General features: G+C 46.1%; 1 protein-coding gene across 1 annotated transcript in view; it reads left to right on the top strand.

The window, feature by feature from the left end:
- The window catches only part of syndig1l (synapse differentiation inducing 1-like), a 221,657-nt gene that overhangs the window by 110,646 nt on the left and 91,397 nt on the right, over nt 1-19,614 (top strand). The window contains exon 3 of the mRNA XM_059990768.1: nt 18,842-18,979. Within this exon, the coding sequence (XP_059846751.1) occupies nt 18,842-18,979 (138 nt within the window). The remainder of the gene's footprint in view (nt 1-18,841; nt 18,980-19,614) is intronic.

Here is a 19,614-nt window from a genome sequence, read left to right as displayed (position 1 = left end):
GTGTCTATCATACAAGGTCCTGGAGACTGAGGCCGATCTTCAGGCCGCAGACCTCCTTTATACAGGGGCCTGTGGGAGGAGCCACAGGAGCAGTCAGCAGGGGCGTGTCCCGACAGGCACATAGTTCACCACATTCACCCCACCTTCGTTGGAAAAAGTCCTCATGTAGAGAAGGTTCTTACAAGTCAAGCCGATCAGGCGGTCGAATCTGTCGCTGCGATCTACGTAGCACCGGCTGTGACCGCATAGGTGCCGGCAACATTGGCGATTGCACAGGGGACGGGGGTTGCGCGTGTTCTTGCCCACTAGGCGCCGGTGATCCCTCATGCATGTGCGAGGCGCCTGGTATAAATGCGTACGAAACGCCCGGTATACAAGTGTCGTGAGGAGTCTGTGTAGGGCCTGGTGAGTACGGTGTCACCTCTGGTGCAGGGTTCACAGTTACCGGAGAGCCTTCAGGGTAGTGGTCTGCTGCACCTGCGGGTGCCAGGTCGCGGATGGAGACCGTGTCCTCCCGCCCATCAGGTAAGACCACGTAAGCATACTGGGGGTTCGCATGGAGAAGGTGAACCCTCTCCACCAGCGGGGAGTATTTATTGCTCCTCACATGTTTCCGGAGCAGCACTGGCCCCGGGGACGTCAGCCAAACTGGTAGGGTGGTCCCAGTGACAGACTTCCTGGGAAAAGAGAATAGGCGTTCGTGAGGGGTGGCATTGGTGGACGTACATAACAGAGAGCGGATAGAGTGCAGTGCCTCAGGGAGGACCTCCTGCCATCGAGAGACCGGCAACCCTTTGGACTTGAGGGCTAAAAGTGTGGCCTTCCACACTGTGGCATTCTCCCGCTCTACCTGGCCATTACCCCGGGGATTATAACTCGTGGTCCGACTGGTAGCAATGCCCCTAGCTAGCAAGTACTGGCGCAGCTCCTCACTCATAAAGGAGGACCCTCTATCACTGTGGATATAGCAGGGATACCCGAACAGAGTGAAGAGCTGGCGCAGGGCTTTTATGACGGACGTGGCAGTGGTGTCGGGGCAGGGGATGGCAAAGGGGAACCGTGAGAACTCGTCAATAACACTGAGAAAATAGACATTGCGGTCAGTGGAGGGAAGGAGGCCCTTAAAGTCAACACTCAGGCGTTCAAAAGGGCGGGTGGCCTTGACAAGTTGTGCCGTGTCAGGACAGTAGAAGTGCGGTTTGCACTCGGCACAAATTTGGCAGTCCCTGGTCATCGTCCTGATGTCCTCCAGGGAGTACGGCAGGTTCCGAGCTTTCACAAAATGGTAAAATCGGGTGACCCCCGGATGGCAAAGTTGTGCATGAAGGGCGTACAGCTGGTCGAGCTGTGTGCTAGCACATGTTCCCCGGGATAGGGCATCAGGGGGCTCATTGAGTCTGCCAGGCCGGTACAGGATATCATAGGTGTAGGTGGAGAGTTCTATCCTCCACCGCAAAAGCTTATCATTTTTGATCTTGCCCCGCTGTTGGTTGCTGAACAGGAACGCAACCGAGCGCTGGTCGGTCAGCACAGTGAATCTTTTGCCAGCAAGATAGTGCCTCCAGTGCCTAACAGCCTCCACTATGGCCTGGGCTTCTTTCTCCACCGCGGAGTGCCGAATTTCAGAGCCTTGGAGGGTGCGAGAAAAGAATGCTACTGGTCTGCCTTCCTGATTAAGGGTAGCAGCCAGAGCGAAATCGGAGGCATCACACTCCACTTGGAAGGGAGCGGTCTCGTCCACTGCATGCATCGTAGCTTTGGCAATGTCCGCTTTAATGCAGTTGAAGGCCGCGCAGGCCTCAGCAGAGAGGGGAAACGAGGTAGACTTGACCAGGGGGCGAGCCTTGTCTGCGTAATGGGGGACCCATTGGGCGTAATAGGAAAAAAACCCCAGGCACCGTCTGAGGGCCTTGAGAGTGGTGGGAAGAGGGAGCTCTAACAGGGGGCGCATACGTTCGGGATCAGGCCCAATAACCCCGTTTTCCACGACATACCCAAGTATAGCAAGGCGGGTGGTACCAAAAACACACTTGTCCCTGTTATAAGTAAGGTTCAGAGCTGCGGCCACTTGGAGAAACCGTTGGAGGTTGGCGTCGTGATCTGGCCTGTCATGACCACAGATGGTGATGTTATCCAGATAGGGAAATGTGGCCTGCAGTTGGTACTGGTCCACCATCCGGTCCATTTCCCTCTGGAAGACAGAGACACCATTCGTGACACCGAAAGGGACGCGCAGGAAGTGATAGAGCCGGCCGCCCGCCTCGAAGGCGGTGTAGGGGCGGTCCTCTGGGCAGATGGGGAGCTGGTGATAAGCGGATTTCAGATCTATTGTCGAGTACACCTTATACTGAGCAATCTGGTTGACCATATCCGCGATGCGGGGTAGGGGGTATGCGTCAAGCTGCGTAAACCTATTGATGGTTTGACTATAGTCCACCACCATCCTATTTTTCTGCCCAGTCCGAACAACAACCACCTGGGCCCTCCAAGGGCTTGTGCTCGGCTCAATGATCCCCTCCCTGAGCAGCCGCTGCACCTCCGACTGAATGAAGGCCCGGTCCCCCGCGCTGTACCTCCTGCTTTTGGTTGCCACAGGTTTACAGTCGGGGGTCAGGTTGGCGAACAGCGGTGGGGGAGGGATCTTGAGAGTGGAGAGGCTGCAAGTGTCGGTAGCGCAGCTGTTGGCCTGGTTCTGGATAGGATGTGTGTGTCCGTGTGTGTGTGTGGTCAGTAGTGGGGTATGTGAAGAAGTCCCACAAAACTGAGGATTCTTGACAGTGAGTGGTGGGAGGGGCCCGTCGTATACCATAGTCACACTTTCGAGATGGCTCTGGAAGTCCAGCCCCAATAGCACAGGTGCACACAGATTAGGCATGACCAGCAGTTCAAAGTCCCGATATACTGTGCCTTGCACCACCAAAGTCGCTACACAACCCGCCCGGATGTCTGCGGACTGCGACACAGAGGCCAAATGGAACCTCCGACTGACCGGCCGCGTTGCAAGTCCGCAGCGTTGCACTGTGTCCGGGTGAATAAAACTCCCAGTGCTGCCCGTGTCAAACAGGCATCCAGTCCAATGCCCCTCCACCTGGATGTCCATCATGGATCTTGCAAGCTGGTGTGGGGCGCTTTGGTCGAGAGTCACAGTGGCCAGAGTTGGATCGCCGTCGGGGTACCCGGTCAGCATCGGAGGGTCGGGGGCGGGGCATGCTGACGCCGACAAAGATGGCCGCTCACATCCGGGGTACCCGGTCAGCATCCGAGGATCAGGGGCAGGGCGTGCTGACGTCGACAAAGATGGCCGCCCACATCCCGGCATGCAAGATGGCGGCCCCCACGTTTCACCCGCAGCGCTGCACTCCGCTCGAGGTTGAGACTTACAGACCTTGGCGAAGTGGCCCCGCTTTCCGCAGCTGGAGCAGGTCGCTTCTCGCGCTGGACAGCGTTGTCGAGGATGTTTCTTTTGGCCACAGAAATAACAAAGCACGAGTTGCTTACGGGCCACAGCCGTGGTCTGGGTCGGGGAGCTCGTGGAATGGCGACTGGCGGCGGCGTTGGCGAATTCGCTCCCGGGAGCCGGCGGTGGCGGGGTCTGAGGCGTCCACGAAACCGGCGGGGAATCGCGCGACTGGACAGCGTCGGTGTTATGCCGCGCAGCTTCTAGAGCGTTGGCCTTCTCTATCGCCGAGCTTAAGGTAAGATCCGAGTTCTCCAGCAGTCGCTGGCGCATGTACACTGACCTCAGTCCCGTCACAAAGGCGTCTCGCATCAGCAGCTCCGCATGTTGTTCTGCCGTGAGCGTCTTGCAGTCACAAGCTCGGACGAGTGTCTGTAGTGCTCGGAGAAACTCAGCGCACGATTCGCCAGGCCGCTGTTGCCGGGTAGCTAAGCGATGTCTTGCGTAGACGGTGTTCACCGGCCGCAGGTACTGTCGTTTGAGGGCGTCCAGTGCCCCTTCGTAGGTCGGCAGGTCCCGGATAAAGGAGTAAACTTTGGAGGAGACCCTCGAGAGTAGGATTCTGTGCATAACGGCGGGTTCAGTCGCACGAAGCTCCGCCAAGTACGATTGGAAGCATGCAAGCCAGTGTTCAAAAGCGAGAGCTGCGTCAGGGTCTTGAGGGTCCAAATCCAACCGGTCCGGACGCAAAACGGGTTCCATGTTTTAAAACTTCCAGTCAATAAAATTGATGCACCATCAATAACTCACACTGAGACGTAGGCGAGATATCGGCTTTTATTGACTGGAAGAAGGAACCAGGAGTGAGTGTCTATCATACAATGTCCTGGAGACTGAGGCCGATCTTCAGGCCGCAGGTCTCCTTTATACAGGGGCCTGTGGGAGGAGCCACAGGAGCAGTCAGCAGGGGCGTGTCCCGACAGGCACATAGTTCACCACACCTGTCCCGTATCAAAGCCTCAACTCTGGTTGTCTCAGCTCAGCTCTCACCAGGAGGGTGGCACAGTAACATAGTGGTTAACCTAACACTTTACAGAGCCGGCGAACAGGGTTCAATTCCCGCCGCTGATCCAGGCACCATTAGACGAATTGTAGGTCATTGGAAAGAGCTCATATCACAGTGGAATCTGATCCCTCAGAGACATTGCGTTACCCCACTGTTTCTCCCAGATGCTCCACTGACAGGCGGGTGGGTGGGTTTGATTGGCTGTTGTAACTTGCTTTTGAGATGTAGGTGAGGGGTAGATTCTGTGGGAAGTTGAGAGGAATGTGGGGAAAATAAAATAGGTTGAGAGTGGGATCAGTGTAAATGTGTGCATGAATTTGATGGGCCAAATGGCCTGATTCTGTATAATATGACTCTCTTTGGGAACATTAATGAATTCTGTCTGATGCTAATATGATGAATCATTGAACCATCTTTTAAAAGGAGCCTACGTCCACCTTGTGGTGGCATGGAATTGTAAGGGTCAGCGCGATGCTTTGCAGTTGCCAGTTGTCAGATCAGATTTCTTTTTTCTTGTAATTTATTTTTTTATTGAAGTTCATCATCAAACAAACATTTCCATAAGATGTATTTCAGACATTGTACACATATTTCATATAATCATGTATGTCGTAAATCTCCACAAAGTATTTATCTGAGGTATACACTTATAGAAAAGAGTGGAGAGAAATAAAACAAGCAAAAGGAAAAAACTGTGTACAAGTAGGGAGTGATTTTTTTTTACAACATTGATTTGTGAGAATAAAATCAGGCCTATGAGGCATTATGTAGTTAAACCATTTTTCCCAGTATGAATCAAATTGTTCCAGTTTATGATTAACAGATGCTGTTATCTTCTCCATTTTGTAAATGTCCATTGTAATTTCCATCCATGCATTTAAAGTTGGGCTCTCCTGTGATAACCATTTCCTAGTAAGAGTCTTTTTACCAGCCACCAACAGTATATTCATTAAATATTTATCTCTTTTCAACCATTCTGGTATATATCCAAAATATATGGTATTACTCTCTAAGGGTATTTCACATTTAAAGATGTCTTGTAGGGCATTGTGTATCCCCCTCCAATAGTCTTTGATAACAGGGCAGTCCCAAAAAATATGATAATAATTTGCATTTTGATTTCCACAATTTCTCCAGCAAACAGGGAGGTTGCTATCATAATCAGATTTCTGAGAGGGAGAGGGTGTAATAAAATATCTTATCAAGTTTTTCCATCCAAACTCCCTCCATTTCTGTGAATTGGTACACTTCCATTGATACCTCCATATTATTGTCCATTCTTCCTCAGATATAATTATCCCTCCTTCCCTCTCCCATTTTGTTTTAATGTAAGGTCGAATGTGTTTTAAGATTTGACAACCCCTTATATATGCTTGAAACGATTCTACTACCGTTATCTGAATTATATGCTTTTCTAAATAGCTCTATCAAGCATGTACTTGCCTTGGTTACATTTTTAAGCGTCTTATTAACATATTGTCTCATCTGTAAATACTGATAAAAATCTTGTTTTTCTAATAAGTGTTTCTCTTTAAGCATTTCAAAACTGAACAGTGTTCCTTCTTTCATTATGTTGCAAAGAACTGTTATTCCTTTCGCTGTCCAGTCCTTAAATCTAGCATCCAATTTATTTGGTGTAAAATCTGAGTCATATGCACACCATTTAAGAATTGCAATATCTCCCTCTAGATTATATTCTTTTATAGTAGTTTTCCATATTTTAAGTGTCAATTTCACCCATGGATTATCAATAGTATTTATGAACCTTTGCAGGTTGTTATCAGCCAAAATTGCTTGTATGGGGATGGGAAGTACCCGCTCCTCAATGTTTTTCCATTGAGCATCATATGATGGGTTGCACCAACATATCACAGCTCTCAACTGTGCTGCAAAATAATAATCTCTAAGAGAAGGTAGACCCCATCCCCCCTTTTCCTTTGCTAATTGCAAAGTTTTGAGACAAACTCTCAGCCTTTTACCCTGCCAAATATACATAAGTTCCATTCATTGAATTGATTTTGATTAATCTCTATTGGTAGGGTCTGAAAGAGATATAACAGTCTGGGCAGTATATTCATTTTAATAGACTCGAACTGAGACTGAAAAAAGGGATCAGGTTCCATCTTGCCACATCTTCCTTAATTTTTTTATATATAATGGCTGATAATTACATTCTGATAATTTTGCCAAATCTTTTGGCATAATGATGCCCAGTGCGATCAGAGTACAATTCCCACCGCAGTCTGTAAGGAGTTTGTACGTTCTCCCCATGACCACGTAGTTTCCTCAGGTGCTCCAGATTCATCCCACATTCCAAAGATATACAGTTAGGGTTAGTGAGCTGTGAGTATGCAGTGTTGGTGCTGGAAGCATGACAATGCTTGCAGGCTGCCCCCAGCACATCTTTGCTGACTGGATTTGATGCAAACATTGCGTTTCACTGTAGTTTGACACTGTACATGTGACAAATAAAAGTCATCTTTTTAATCTTTCATCTTTGAGGAGTGTTCACAGAGAATTTAGCCATGGAACATCACCGCTCCAGGTGCTGGGTGACCTTAAGAAGTGACCAGGATAAACAGGAATATTCTCTTCCCCAGCTGCTTTGAGACGAACTCTTTGCTTGAAGCTTTGCCCCACACAAGAACACGAGAAACAGAAGCAAGAGTCAGCCGGATGACCCTTAAAGGTTAAAGGTAGCTTTATTTGTCACATGTATGTCAAGACATTGAAAATACAGTGAAATGCATCATTTCTGTCAAATCAAATGAAGTGTTGCCACCTTCTGGAGCCAACATAGCATCCACACAATTCAGTAACACTAACTGATGTCTTTGAAATGTGGGAGGAAACCAGAGCACACATTGGAGCTCACTCAGTCACAGAGAGAACATACAAACTCCTTACAGACAGTGGCAGGAACCAAACACTGATCTTACAGCTGACTCTGTGAAGTGTTGTGCTGACCGCTCTGCTGCAGTGCCGGTTAATAAGGTCACGCTGATACAGCCCTGACCCTATTCAGTTCCCTGTTGCTCTTCCTTCACCCTACTTCCAATGCCAGTATATCCTTCCTGAAAGGAGAGGACTAAAACTGTCCACAGTTGCGGTGATCATTCTAGTTGAACATGATCTTCTCCAAAGGGGTTGCCATTTGGTGGGCCTTCAGGCAGATTCACATAGGAAGCTGGGTGGATTGGGTGAAAGGAGAGCACCTGTGCATGACTTTGTTTAACATGGCAAGGATGAAGCACAGACAGCCACCACATGGTCCGAAACAGACTGGACCTGGGATTCACAATGACTGGAGACCCTTCGCTGCCGCAGCCTTCCTCCACCTTCACTGCTGTTGTGATGTGACATCATCTTTGACCAGCTCCACTGTTGATGTTTTAGTTGGATCACTCTGTGTCTGGAACTTCCCTCTTGACCTTACCACCTTGGTGACCCTACCAGAGGGTAAGTGCCAGATGACATCATTTTCAGAATCTCCGGAACTCACAAGCCACTCCATCAAAACAAGGAGACGATCCTTGGAGAATGTCCGCAGTGCACTAATTGTGGCCTCAGTAGTGCTTTGTACAATTGTAACATTGCTTCCCCACTTCCAACCTCGAACCCTCTTGTAACAAAGGCCAATATGCTTTCCTCACCATATGCTGTAGCTGCCTGTTAGCTTCATATGAGTCATGCATCTGGCACACCTAGATCGTTCAGTGCTTCATTAACCTGTGTTCTGAGGGCAATTAGGGTTGTGTTAGAAGGTGGTCTTACTTACCATGCCTCACTTCATGAAAGAAAATTAAATGAGCAAATCAGCCTTATTCATCCATGAGCTTCTTGGTGCTGGTTGCCATGTTGCTGTTTGACCTGATGCAGCCTCTGAGTGTAGCTTGGGCAGGTTAGAGTGAATTGGTGCCAACATCCTGCACATTCACTCCCAGATCCATATAGCCTCCCAGCAGCCACCACAGCAAATCCTAACATAATTCCCAGTGTTGCTATGACAACAGTGCAGGAGTTTCTGAAGCCTATGGAGAAATATATTCTGTTTCACACAATGCCATGGGACATGGCACTGGACAAACTGTGAAGGGTAAGGAATGAAATCTCAAAGTGAATCAAAATTATTTATTGTATTTTAGAAGCTAGAAGTTTCAACAGGAAATACAAAGTTTTTGTCACAACTTCTGTTGTGAGTTCCTGTTGGTCCTGATCACTCACAGCCCAGTGTTTGCAGGATTAATGTTCTCTTGGCAAGTCTTGATCAAGCTATTCCTTAACTTTATGTTTTTGGTCACCATTACCCTGTCCTCCTCCCTCACTCAGCTCCACAGCTCCCATCTCTCTGGATTAGCACCTTGCTCAGCATGGACAATTTGGACTGAAGGTCCTGTTTCCATGCTGTATTGCTCCATGACTCCCTCTTCTTCAGCCCATCACCCCCTACTGGGGCATAGGCCACTGACAACAGATCAATCGGGTCATCTGTCCTGGGACAGCATTTCAAGTTGTCCCCAGGTGTAGCCCATCCTCTCTGGACCCATGACCAACCCTCTTCCTTTCGCAGCCGGGCTTGTGGCCTTCCGTGATGGAGTTGATCACTGCTCCTTGAGGGATTCTGACCTTCTGATTGTTACAGTGGTAGTGTCAAGTCAAAAAGCTACCCTTGCCTTGGGAATCTCCAGTCAAATCCTCATTCTTCCTTTAAGACTGTTCTTAAAACCCCAGCCTACTCATCTTGGGCCATCATTGTGGCTCAGCACCACACTTTGGAAACACGCAGGTGAAACGCCTTGTGGGATGTTAAAGCAGCTATACAAATCCAGTATTCTTCATTCTGCAACCTGGTTAGTGTGGTGACTGTATAGTGCCTCCAGAGAAGAAGTGGTAGAATCTGTGTCCTGGAACTATCGAGCATAATTACACAGACAGGGAGAAAAGGCAAGCACTGGGTCCCAGACATTAAGCTGGAGCTGTGTCCTGAACCGGTAGTTTATAAGTGCTCAGGCATGGAGAGTAGGTAATGGAGAGAGATCCTTCAATTCTGATGCTCATAGCGCTGTTATTTAATTGGTTGCTATGTGGGCGTTCCTATTTAATTCCAACAAGAGCTTTGCATCCAGTTTTCAAGAGGAAAAGATAATGGATGCTTACCAATTACAACTTAAGGCAAGTAATGAACCATCTGCACTGTGCCATTGCACTACTTACACTGCAATTGAAATCATTCTGGACCATGAACGTTTCAAATCCAGCCCACTTGACTGTGGTTGGAGTGGCGCGTAGGCTTCGGTAGCACGATCTCTCGCTTGCATCACTCTCTGCCCAATTTGCTCTCGTCCCAGATCATTCCAACTCTGATGCTTGTTGCCCTATCCGAGTTCAGTGCTCATCAGTGTGACCTGAAGAGAAAGAAGGAAAACAAGCTTGCAGAATGCATGCCATGGCAGTAAAGAGAACACGCGTTGTTACACGAGGAGACCTCTACATGAGGCTATGTGCAGGGCAGACTCTCAGCTGAGAAAATCAATGCCCAACAAATGGAGACACAACAAACTGCATTTGCTGGAATCTGGAGCAACAGACAATCTGCTGGAAGGACTTAACAAGTATTTGGGAGGTAAAAATAACCTAGGATTCCAGCCCTGCTGCAGGACTTTGGCATGAAATGTTGACAGTTCAATTCCTCCCATGGATGCTGCTTGACCCATTGTTTACTTCTAGTAGATGATTGGAATTCCCAGCATACGTTGCAGAGAAATTATAATGATGCATGTAGGTTATACAATCCCTTATTTCACAGATTCTGATATCATTTGATATGATCTTAGAGTTGAGATTTGGGATTGAGAAACGGAGGATCTCTGGGATTGACAAAGCAAGGATGTAATGCTGAGAGTTTATGAAGTGCTGGCGAGGCCTCACTTGGAGTATTGTGAGCAGTTTTTGGCCCCTTATCTAATGAAGGATGTGCTGGCATTGGAGAAGTTTCAAAGGAGGCTGATGAAGATAATTCCAGGATTGAAAGACATCATATGAGGAGTGTTCGATGGCTCTTTGACTGTCCTCACTGGAATTCAGAAGACTGAGGGGGGATCTCATTCAAATCTATCAAATGTTAAAATTCCTCAATAGATTGGATACGGATAGGATGTTTCCTGTGGTGGATGAGTCTAAGAGCAGAAGGAACAGCCTCAGAATAGAGGGATATCCATTTAGAACAGAGATGAGGAGGAGTTTCTTAGCCAGAGTGCTCAGTCTGTGGAATTCATTGCCACAGATGACTATGGAGGCCATGTCATTGATTAGTCAGGATGTAAATCCATATGGTATAGGAGCAAAATAAGGCCATTTGGCCCACTGAGTCTGCTCTGTTATTTCTGTCCAATTTTCCTCTCAGCCTTCTCCCCATACCCCCACAGTCCAGCTACAAAAGGAGGCCGGGTTGGGCATGGAGTTAGCAACCTCATCCTATAAAAACCCAGAGCTATAGGAACACCAACAGGAGCTTCAAAAACATGAAGGGATATAGGGAAACCTAACTACTATATCAAGAGTTACAATCCAGAGAACAAAAGCTCTTTCGGCCATCAAGTTATCTCAGTGCTAAAGGGGCAAAGAACCCTGCCATGGATGGTCCCAAGCCCAGTGCGAAAGGAAGAGGGTTGGGCATGGGGCTAGCTATCCCATCCCATAAAAACCCAGAGCTATTGAACACCAACAGAAGCTCCAAAGACTCATCCCTGGAAGAGGAAGGATACACCAAGAAGATGGACTACACCTGGGAACAGCTTGAAAGACTGGCCCAGGACACAGGACTCTGGTGAGATACTGTCAGTGGCCGATGCCCCAGTAGGGGTGATGGGCTTAAGAGGATGAAGAAGAATGGAGCACAGGGATAGAAGTTTATACTTTGATTATTATTCAGATAGATTTATATAATCAAGTGAGTAAACTTTAGATTTACAATGTTCTGTATATATCAAATAATAAATATTAAATCTAGTTTTGAAGTTAAATATCCAGATGTAAATTGAAGCATAAAGTAAAATAGTTCAAGAAATGTAGCAGATATTGGAAACCTTGAGAAACACTTACAAAGTACTGGAGCAACTCAGGACTAGTGAAGGGTCTTGCCCCGACACACCGAAGATTTATTAAGACCACAAGACCATACGATATTGATGCAGAATTAGGCCATTTAGCCCTCTGACTGTGCACAGCCATTCAGCATTGGCTGATTTATTATTCCTCTCGTCCCAATTCTTCTGCCTTCTTCCCATAATCGTCAATGCCCTGACTAATCAGGAACCTATCAACCTTTATTTTAAATATACCCAGTAACTTGCCCTCCACAACCGTAAGTGGTCATGAATTCTACCCTCTGACTGAAAAAATTCCTCCTCATCTCTGTTCTAAAGGGACGTCCTTGTAATCTAAGGCTGTGCCTCTTGCCCTAAACTCCCTCTCTATAGGAAACCCTTTTCATGTCCACTCTATCTAGAGCTTTTAATACTTAATATTTCTGAATTCGCTCCCCATATGAAAAATAGTCTACACCTTTATTCCTTCCACTAAAACTACATGACTATGCATTTGCCTACATTGCATTCCATCTGCCACTTATTTGCCCTTCTCTTAATCTAACTCTTTCTGCAGACTTTCTGCTTCCTTGATGCTACTTGGCCCTCGACCTATCATCAGATTGTACACTAACATGGCCACAAAACCATCAATTCCATCATCAATCTCATTGACATATAACACAAAAAGAAGCACTCTCAACACAGACTTTTGCAGAACACTACTAGTCATCAGCAGCCAACCAACTTCTATCCATGCTAATATCTTGCCTGAAATACATTGGGTTCCTATCTTGTTTTGCAGCCTTATATTCCCCTCTGGAAATGCTGCCTGACTTGCAGAGCAGTTCAAGAACTAATCTTCTTAAACAAGGCTGTAACATCATCAAATTAATGGGTTATCTACATTCGCTTTCCTTCTGTGGTGTCACAGTGAGGGGTCAGATGTGAAGTGCACTTTGACTTTCTTTCCAGAGACTCATTCTCCGCTCAGTAGTGAGTCCAGTGGTGGAGTGGTGACTCCAGTGATGACATCTCCTCACCCCTCCCCAGTCAGCTGGATTCTGTAAAATGCTCCAATTGCTCTGTGTGCATCTAAAATAAAAACAAATGCAACAGTTTGCAGGTAGGATGAAAGCCAAAAAGAAATTGAGAGGTATTCCAAGCCAATAAGTATCTGTCTTTCGCTGCAGCAGTCAATTGAACTTCATAATGAGGTGACCATAGTGCTACCTCCTTCAGCAGGTCATCAGACCATTTGTGGACTTCCTGTGGAGTTTTTAGGTCAAATGTTCCTTATCCAGACAAGATAGAGGTTTCGACTTTATAAAGCATTGGTCAGACTACAATTGCAGTATTGCGAGTAACGTTGGTTCCCCTATCTAAGAAAAGATGTGGTGCCACGGTAGCATAGTGATCATGTAATACTAATACAGGTTGGGTGTTTGGAGTTTAGAGTTCAATTCTGCCACCATCTGGAAAGAGTTTGTATGTTCTCCCCTTGACCACGTGGGTTTCCTCCAGGTGCTTCAGTTTCCTCCCACACTCAAAAGACTGGTTAGTAGGTTAATCGGTCACTTCGTTGTCCTGTGACTACCCTATTGTTAAATAGGTGGGTTGCTGGATGATGTACCTTGCTGGGTTGGAAGGGCTTATTCCACATTGTATCGCTAAATTAATGTGCTGGCACTGGAGAGGGCCCAGAGGAGGTTCACTAGAAATATCCTGAGAATGAAAAGAATAACATATGAGCAGAATTTGATGACTCTGGGCCTGTCCTTGCTGCAGTTTAGAAGAACAATGGGCGATCTCATTAAAACCTATCAAATATTGAAACGCCTAGATAGAGTGGACATTGAAACAATGTCGGCTTCAGAATACAAGGACGTCCCTTCAGAAGAGAGATGAGGAGGAGTTTCTTTAGCCAAAGGATAGTAAATCTGTGGAATTCATCGCCACAGATGGCTGCAGAGGCCATGTCATTAGGTATTCTGTTTTTAAAATGGAAGCTTTCAGGTTCTTGATTAATAAGAAAGTCAAAGGTTACAGGAAGAAGGTAGAAGAATGGGGTTGAGGGGGGATAATAAATCAGCCACGATGGAAAAAATGGAGCATCTCGAAGGGTTGAACGACCTAATTCTGCTCCAATGTCTTGCAATCTAGGTGAGATCTAAAGTTTGGCCGCACTTTCATTCAATATTATTGAACCAACTTTACTGGTTGTTTGCTTTTCTGGATGAATTTGAAAAGACCTGGGGAATGTCTTCTCCTATCATCCTTTACAATGAATGCCCTAGTACATACTGTACCATGAATGCAGTCCTGGTCACACAGAAGCAACAAAGGCAGAAGATTCCTTGGCATGCGAGACTGGCAGGAAGAGTAGCTGCTGATGTAATGGAGATCACCACAGATATGACTTGCTTTGGTTGTAATAAACAACCCCATAGCCTCAGTTTGTAAGATTAGATGCAGTTGATGCACTGAACGCCCACTCCTCAGAACCAGTTGTGCCCCTTCGCAAGATGAAACCTACTGAAAGGCCAAGATAGAGTAGATGTGAAGAGGATGCTTCAATAGTCTGATAGTCTGGGAGAGAGGGCACAGCCTCAGGATAGAAGGATGTCCCTTTAGAACAGAGATGAGGAAGAATTTCTTTAACTAGAGACTTGTGAATCATATGAGGAGCATTTTCTGTTTCTGGGGGTGTTATTGCAGGGGATTAGAAGAACAAGGGGGATCTCATTGAAACCATTGAATATTGAAAAGCCTGGACAGAGTGGATGTGGAGAGGATGTTTCCTGTGGTGGGGAGTCTAAGACCAGAGGGCACAGCCTCAGAATACAAGGACGTCCCTTCAGAAGAGAGATGAGGAAGAATTTCTTTAGCCAGAGGGTACTGGAATTCATTGCCACAGATGTCTGTGGAGGCCAAATTATTGGGTATATTTAAAGCAGAGGTTGATAATTTCTTGATTAGTAAGTGTGTCAAAGGTAATGGGGAGAGGACAGGAGAATGGGGCTGCGAGGGAAAATAAATTAGCCACAATCAAATGGGGGAGCAGACCCAATGTGCTGAATAACCTAATTCTGTTCTACATCTCATAGTCTTATGGTTACAATACCAGTATCTACCTGACAATGTGGAAAATTACCCTGTTTTACCAAATGCAGGACAAATCCAGTTCAGCTAATTATTACCCACCCACTCTACTCTCAATAATGAGCTACGCAATGGAAATTACTGTCAAGAGTGCTGTTGCTGTTCCTCAGCAGCAAGCTGCGAGGCAAAGGCCAGGAGCACCCAACCCAGATCCCATCAGAACTTTGACTCAAAAATGGATCAGCCATGATTTCATTCAATGGTGGAGTATTCTCAGGAGCAGTTTGTAAGATCTCGGATGGAAAAGCCTTGTCTTCCCATCCAAATATGTGTTAACTTGTCCAGCCATTTAAAAAATACCGCTTTAATATGTGTCAACTCTCCCATCATTACAGGTAAAGTCCCGGCTATTCATGAAACGCCCTGCCAGGGGTAATGGTGGAAGCGGGCACTTAAGAAACTCTTAGCACATGGACAAGAGACAAATATAGGAGGGAAGGGGTAGATTAATCTTAGAGTGGTTAAGTGGGAAAGGGCCTCCATGTTCTTTCTTCCATGTTCTGTGTACTGTCTGTGGACTGTATGTCACATATTCTACACTTGCATAAGTATTTTTATCAGATAATCACAATAATTTATGGAGGGATGTGGGGGTGCAGAGTGACCTATTCCTGCTACTAATTCCAATGTCCATCATTCTTCATCCACATGTGCATGAGACAGGACTGACTTGGTGCATGGTCAATACAGCACTGACAGCATGGGCAAAGAGTATTGTCCCTTGTCGACAGCTCAGATGAGAACTCCCACAAGGCCAGGTAGTTCTACATGCTTTGAGTATTGCTCCAATAAACTTTGTTGTTCAAGCCATATGACACAGACCTGAATCGAGAACAGCTCATAACAGTTGGATGGTGGTGGTGGGGTCAGAGAGAGGAACCTCATTGAAAGGCCTGGTTAGAGTAGACATTGAGAAGATCATCAGTAGGAGAGTCTAGAATCGGAGGGCACAGCCTCAGAATAAAGGAATGTCCCTTTAAAAGTGAGATGAGGAGGAATTTCTTCAGCCAGAGGATGAAAGGGGTGGCAAGATGGCGTAGTGGTTAGCACAACGTTTTATAGTATCGGTGACCTGGGTTCAATTCCCACCATTGCCTGTAAGGAGTTTGTACATCTTTCCCATGACTTCGTGAGTTTCCTCCCACAGTCCAAAGACATACCAGTTGGTAGGCTAAATGGTCATTATAAATTCTCCTGTGATAGGTCTGGGATTAAATCCGGAGATTGCTGGGTAGCATGACTCGAAGAGTTGGAAGGGTCCATTCCATGCTGTAGCTCAATAAATAAATAAGGAAGATGGATCTATGGAATTAATGCCACTGAGGGCTGTGGAAGCTAAGTCATTGGATTTGTTTTGGGCAGAGGTTGTTAGGTTCTTCATTGGTAAGGGGATTAAGGGTTGTAGACAAAAGGCAGGAAATGAGTTTGAAAAAATATCACTCATGATTGAATAGTGGAGCAGATCCAATGGGTTGAATAGCCTAATTCTGCTCCTTTGGTTTATGCACTTATAACATTTGCAATGAAAAATCTTCTCATCCAACATGCAACATGAATCAGTACAGTGGTTTTATATACACCACTGGGCTCCAGGATAGCTCCAGTCCTGTGTTATAAAACCCCTGAATGGATCTCTTGTAGATTGGTTGCAAACAACTAATCTGGTTCCTCCAGAGGGCCCTAAAGAATATAAGCTGTTAATCTGGTTCAGTATTATCTGAGGCGTTCCTTAGAAAGATAAAGATTAAAGATTAGCTATATTTGTCACTGGAACATCGAAACGTACAGTTAGGTGTGTTGTTTTCATCATTGACCAACGCACTCCAAGGATGTGCTGGTGGCCGTCCACAATGATTCCAGCACCAACGTAGCACGCTCACAACTTGCTAACCCTAACCTGTACATCTTTGGAATGTGGATAAGGTCCAAAGAACCGGAGGAAACCCATGCAGTAATGGGGAGAATGTACAAACTTGTTAAGACGGCAATGGGAATTAGTCCCTGGTCAGTGATGACCAGCACTGTGAAGTGTTACACTAACTGCTATGTTACCATGCTGCCCTTTCAAAGAGTTATTGGCCTTGATCAATCCTTCTAAGATATTGAATTGAATTGATTTTATTTCTTACATCCTTCACATACATGAGGAGTAAAAATCTTTAATTAATATCGCAATCAATAAAAACAGAAAGTGATCAAACTTTAGACTGGTTAGGCAGCACCCACAGGCAGAAGTTAGTGTGAACGTTTCAAGTTGCTGACACTAGGTCGGAACTGGAAAAGATGAGGGAAGTGACAATGCAGAGGCAGGCCAATTGGAGAAAAGAAAAATGGGAAAGGTTGCTGTTATCCCACTTCCATCATTTGCCTGCAGACCTTGGTTCTCCAAGTAGTTACTCGATTCTTGTATGTGGCCATAGAAGTAGATACATTAGGGTGATTTCAGAAGGCATATGATCTGTTAGCCTGCATTAATTGGGGGTGTGAGCCATGAGGTAATGTTGCAGCTCTCTAAAATGCTGATTAGACCACTCTTGGAGAATTGTGTTCAGTTCTGGTTGCCTAGTATAGAAAGGGTGTCGAAGCTTTAGAGAGAGTGCAGAGGGGATTACCAGAAATCTGCCTGGATTAGAGGCCATATTTTATGAGGAACGTTTGGGCAAGTTAGGGCTTTTCTTCTTGGAGTGAAAGAGGATGAGAGGTGACTTGAAAGAGGTGTATAAGTTAAGAGGCATAAGTGGAGTGCCTTTTTTCCAGGGTGGAAATGGCTAATATGACCGGGCATAATTTTAAGGTGATTGGAAGAAAAGTGATTAAAGGGTATGTCAGAGGTAGGTATTTTTACACAATAGGTTGTGGGTGTGTTGAAATCACTGCCAGGGGTGCTGGTAGAGATGGATACATTAGGAAGATTTAAGAGTCCCTTAGGTAGGCACATGGTTAGTAGGAAAATGGAGGGTTATGTGGGAGGGAAGGATTAGATTGATCTTGCAGTATGTAAAAGATCAGAACCCATCGTGGGCCGAAGTACCTGTACTGTTTTATGTTCTAAAGTATGTACACTATCTCTATCTCACCAAACCTGTCTTCCAAGAGAGCATTCTGGATTATAACCAATAACACGTCTAAGTTCTGGTTCTGATTTTCAGTTTAGAGACAGAGAACGGCCCATGCTGCCAAGACAAACCGCAGTACAGAAGAGTTTAACATCACATGGAAGTAATTGAGAGAGTTAAGGGGGGGTGCAGATGGGCAATCTCCATGCCTTTCTGTGATCACTGCACATACAGACAGGCACAAGGGCATGAGTACTCAGAAGGAACACATCCATGCCACGGCCAGAGACACAAGTTCACCATAGACACAGATGGATCCTCACTCTCTCACAGGCACAGGACCAGGTAGGCACACAGACACGTGCACCGGTACCCAGAGTTAAGTGTGCCTGTATGTCTGTGGCACAATAGCCCAGCAGAGATGCCGCCTCACCACACCAGAGAACCAGGTTCCCTCGTGCCTGTGTGGAGTTCCAATGTTCTCCAACAACTGTGTGGTTTACTCTGGCCACTCCGGTTTCCTCCCACATCCAAAGTTGAATCGCTCGGCTGGTTAATTGTCAAAGTCAAGGTCACTTCACTATCAAAGTATGTATACAATATGCACCCATATACTAGCTTGAGATTCATCTTTCTTGCAGCCCCTTAACTGGCCATTGTAAACTGGCCCTAGTGTGCAGATGAATGGCAGAATCTGTTGAGTTAACACAAATTTGGGGTGGGGAATAGAAATAATGGTGATAAATTTAGCATTACCATAAAAGGTTGGATAAGGGTCAGCATAGGCTCAGTGGGCTGAAGGGCCTGTATCCCTCTTTGACTCTCTGTCACTGACAGGTGAAGGCTCTGTTACATCTGCACCAAAACAACTTCATTCTCTCTCTTCTGCAAGCCTATGATTGCTGCTTTCTTCCCTGACAACATTTCGCCTGTGTGATGTGATGAGATTACAGGGGTTTTTTTTCTCTCTCTAATGACTTTGGTAATTCAGTTTTTATCTACTTGTTCACCATTAATGAAACCAGTGCTGTTCTGCTGCTAATAGACTCTATCATTCTCCTCGTGCTCTCCCCAGAGTGACTGCTCGAGTGACAGTGACAGTGAGGACAACTTCATAACCATCCCTCCGCGGGACCATCTGGGCCTGGCCATCTTCTCCATGTTGTGTTGCTTCTGGCCCCTCGGCATCGCGGCTTTCTACTTCTCTCAAGGGGTAAGGCTCAATCTGTCTTCATCCGACCCCAGAACACTCCGATCTGACTTACATTCTCATATTTGTGTGTGTGTGGAAAAGAATAGGTAAATGTCTACTGGTATATGTGTGTGGAAAGGGTATGGAGGAATATGGTCCAGGCGTGGGTCCATGGGACAAGACAAAATAACTGTTGAGCATGGACTTGGTGAGATGAAGGACCTATTCCGTGCTGTAGTGTTCTATGACTCTTTAAGTATTAGATGTGCACATGTATACAGTATAAGCGTGTGTGTGACACTAGACATGAATAGAACTGTGAGCATGTGTGTGAACAGCCGGGTGTGCATGTGTATGTGATAGATAATAGGTATCTGTACATGTGTGTGATTTTGATCATGTGCAAGAAAGTTGTGTGCGTGTGTGTGCGTGTGTGTGTGTGTGTGTGTGTGTGTGTGTGTGTGTGTGTGTGTGTGTGTGTGTGTGTGTGTGTGTGTGTATACGTCTGCCATTTGTCAAATGTGATGATGAGTCTCACAGTATGTGTTTCTGAATTGTGAACATGGGGCCAGGGAATGGAAGGGGTGACCTATCACATGAGGGAGGAAGCCTCCTATTTCCTCAGGACTTTTCCCAGCCCCTTTGACGTAAGGAAG

The sequence above is a fragment of the Hypanus sabinus genome, chromosome 2 (genome assembly GCF_030144855.1).
Source record: "Hypanus sabinus isolate sHypSab1 chromosome 2, sHypSab1.hap1, whole genome shotgun sequence".
NCBI lineage: Eukaryota > Metazoa > Chordata > Chondrichthyes > Myliobatiformes > Dasyatidae > Hypanus > Hypanus sabinus.
Note: the sequence above shows the minus strand (reverse complement) of the source record. Positions and strands in the feature narration are given on the sequence as shown.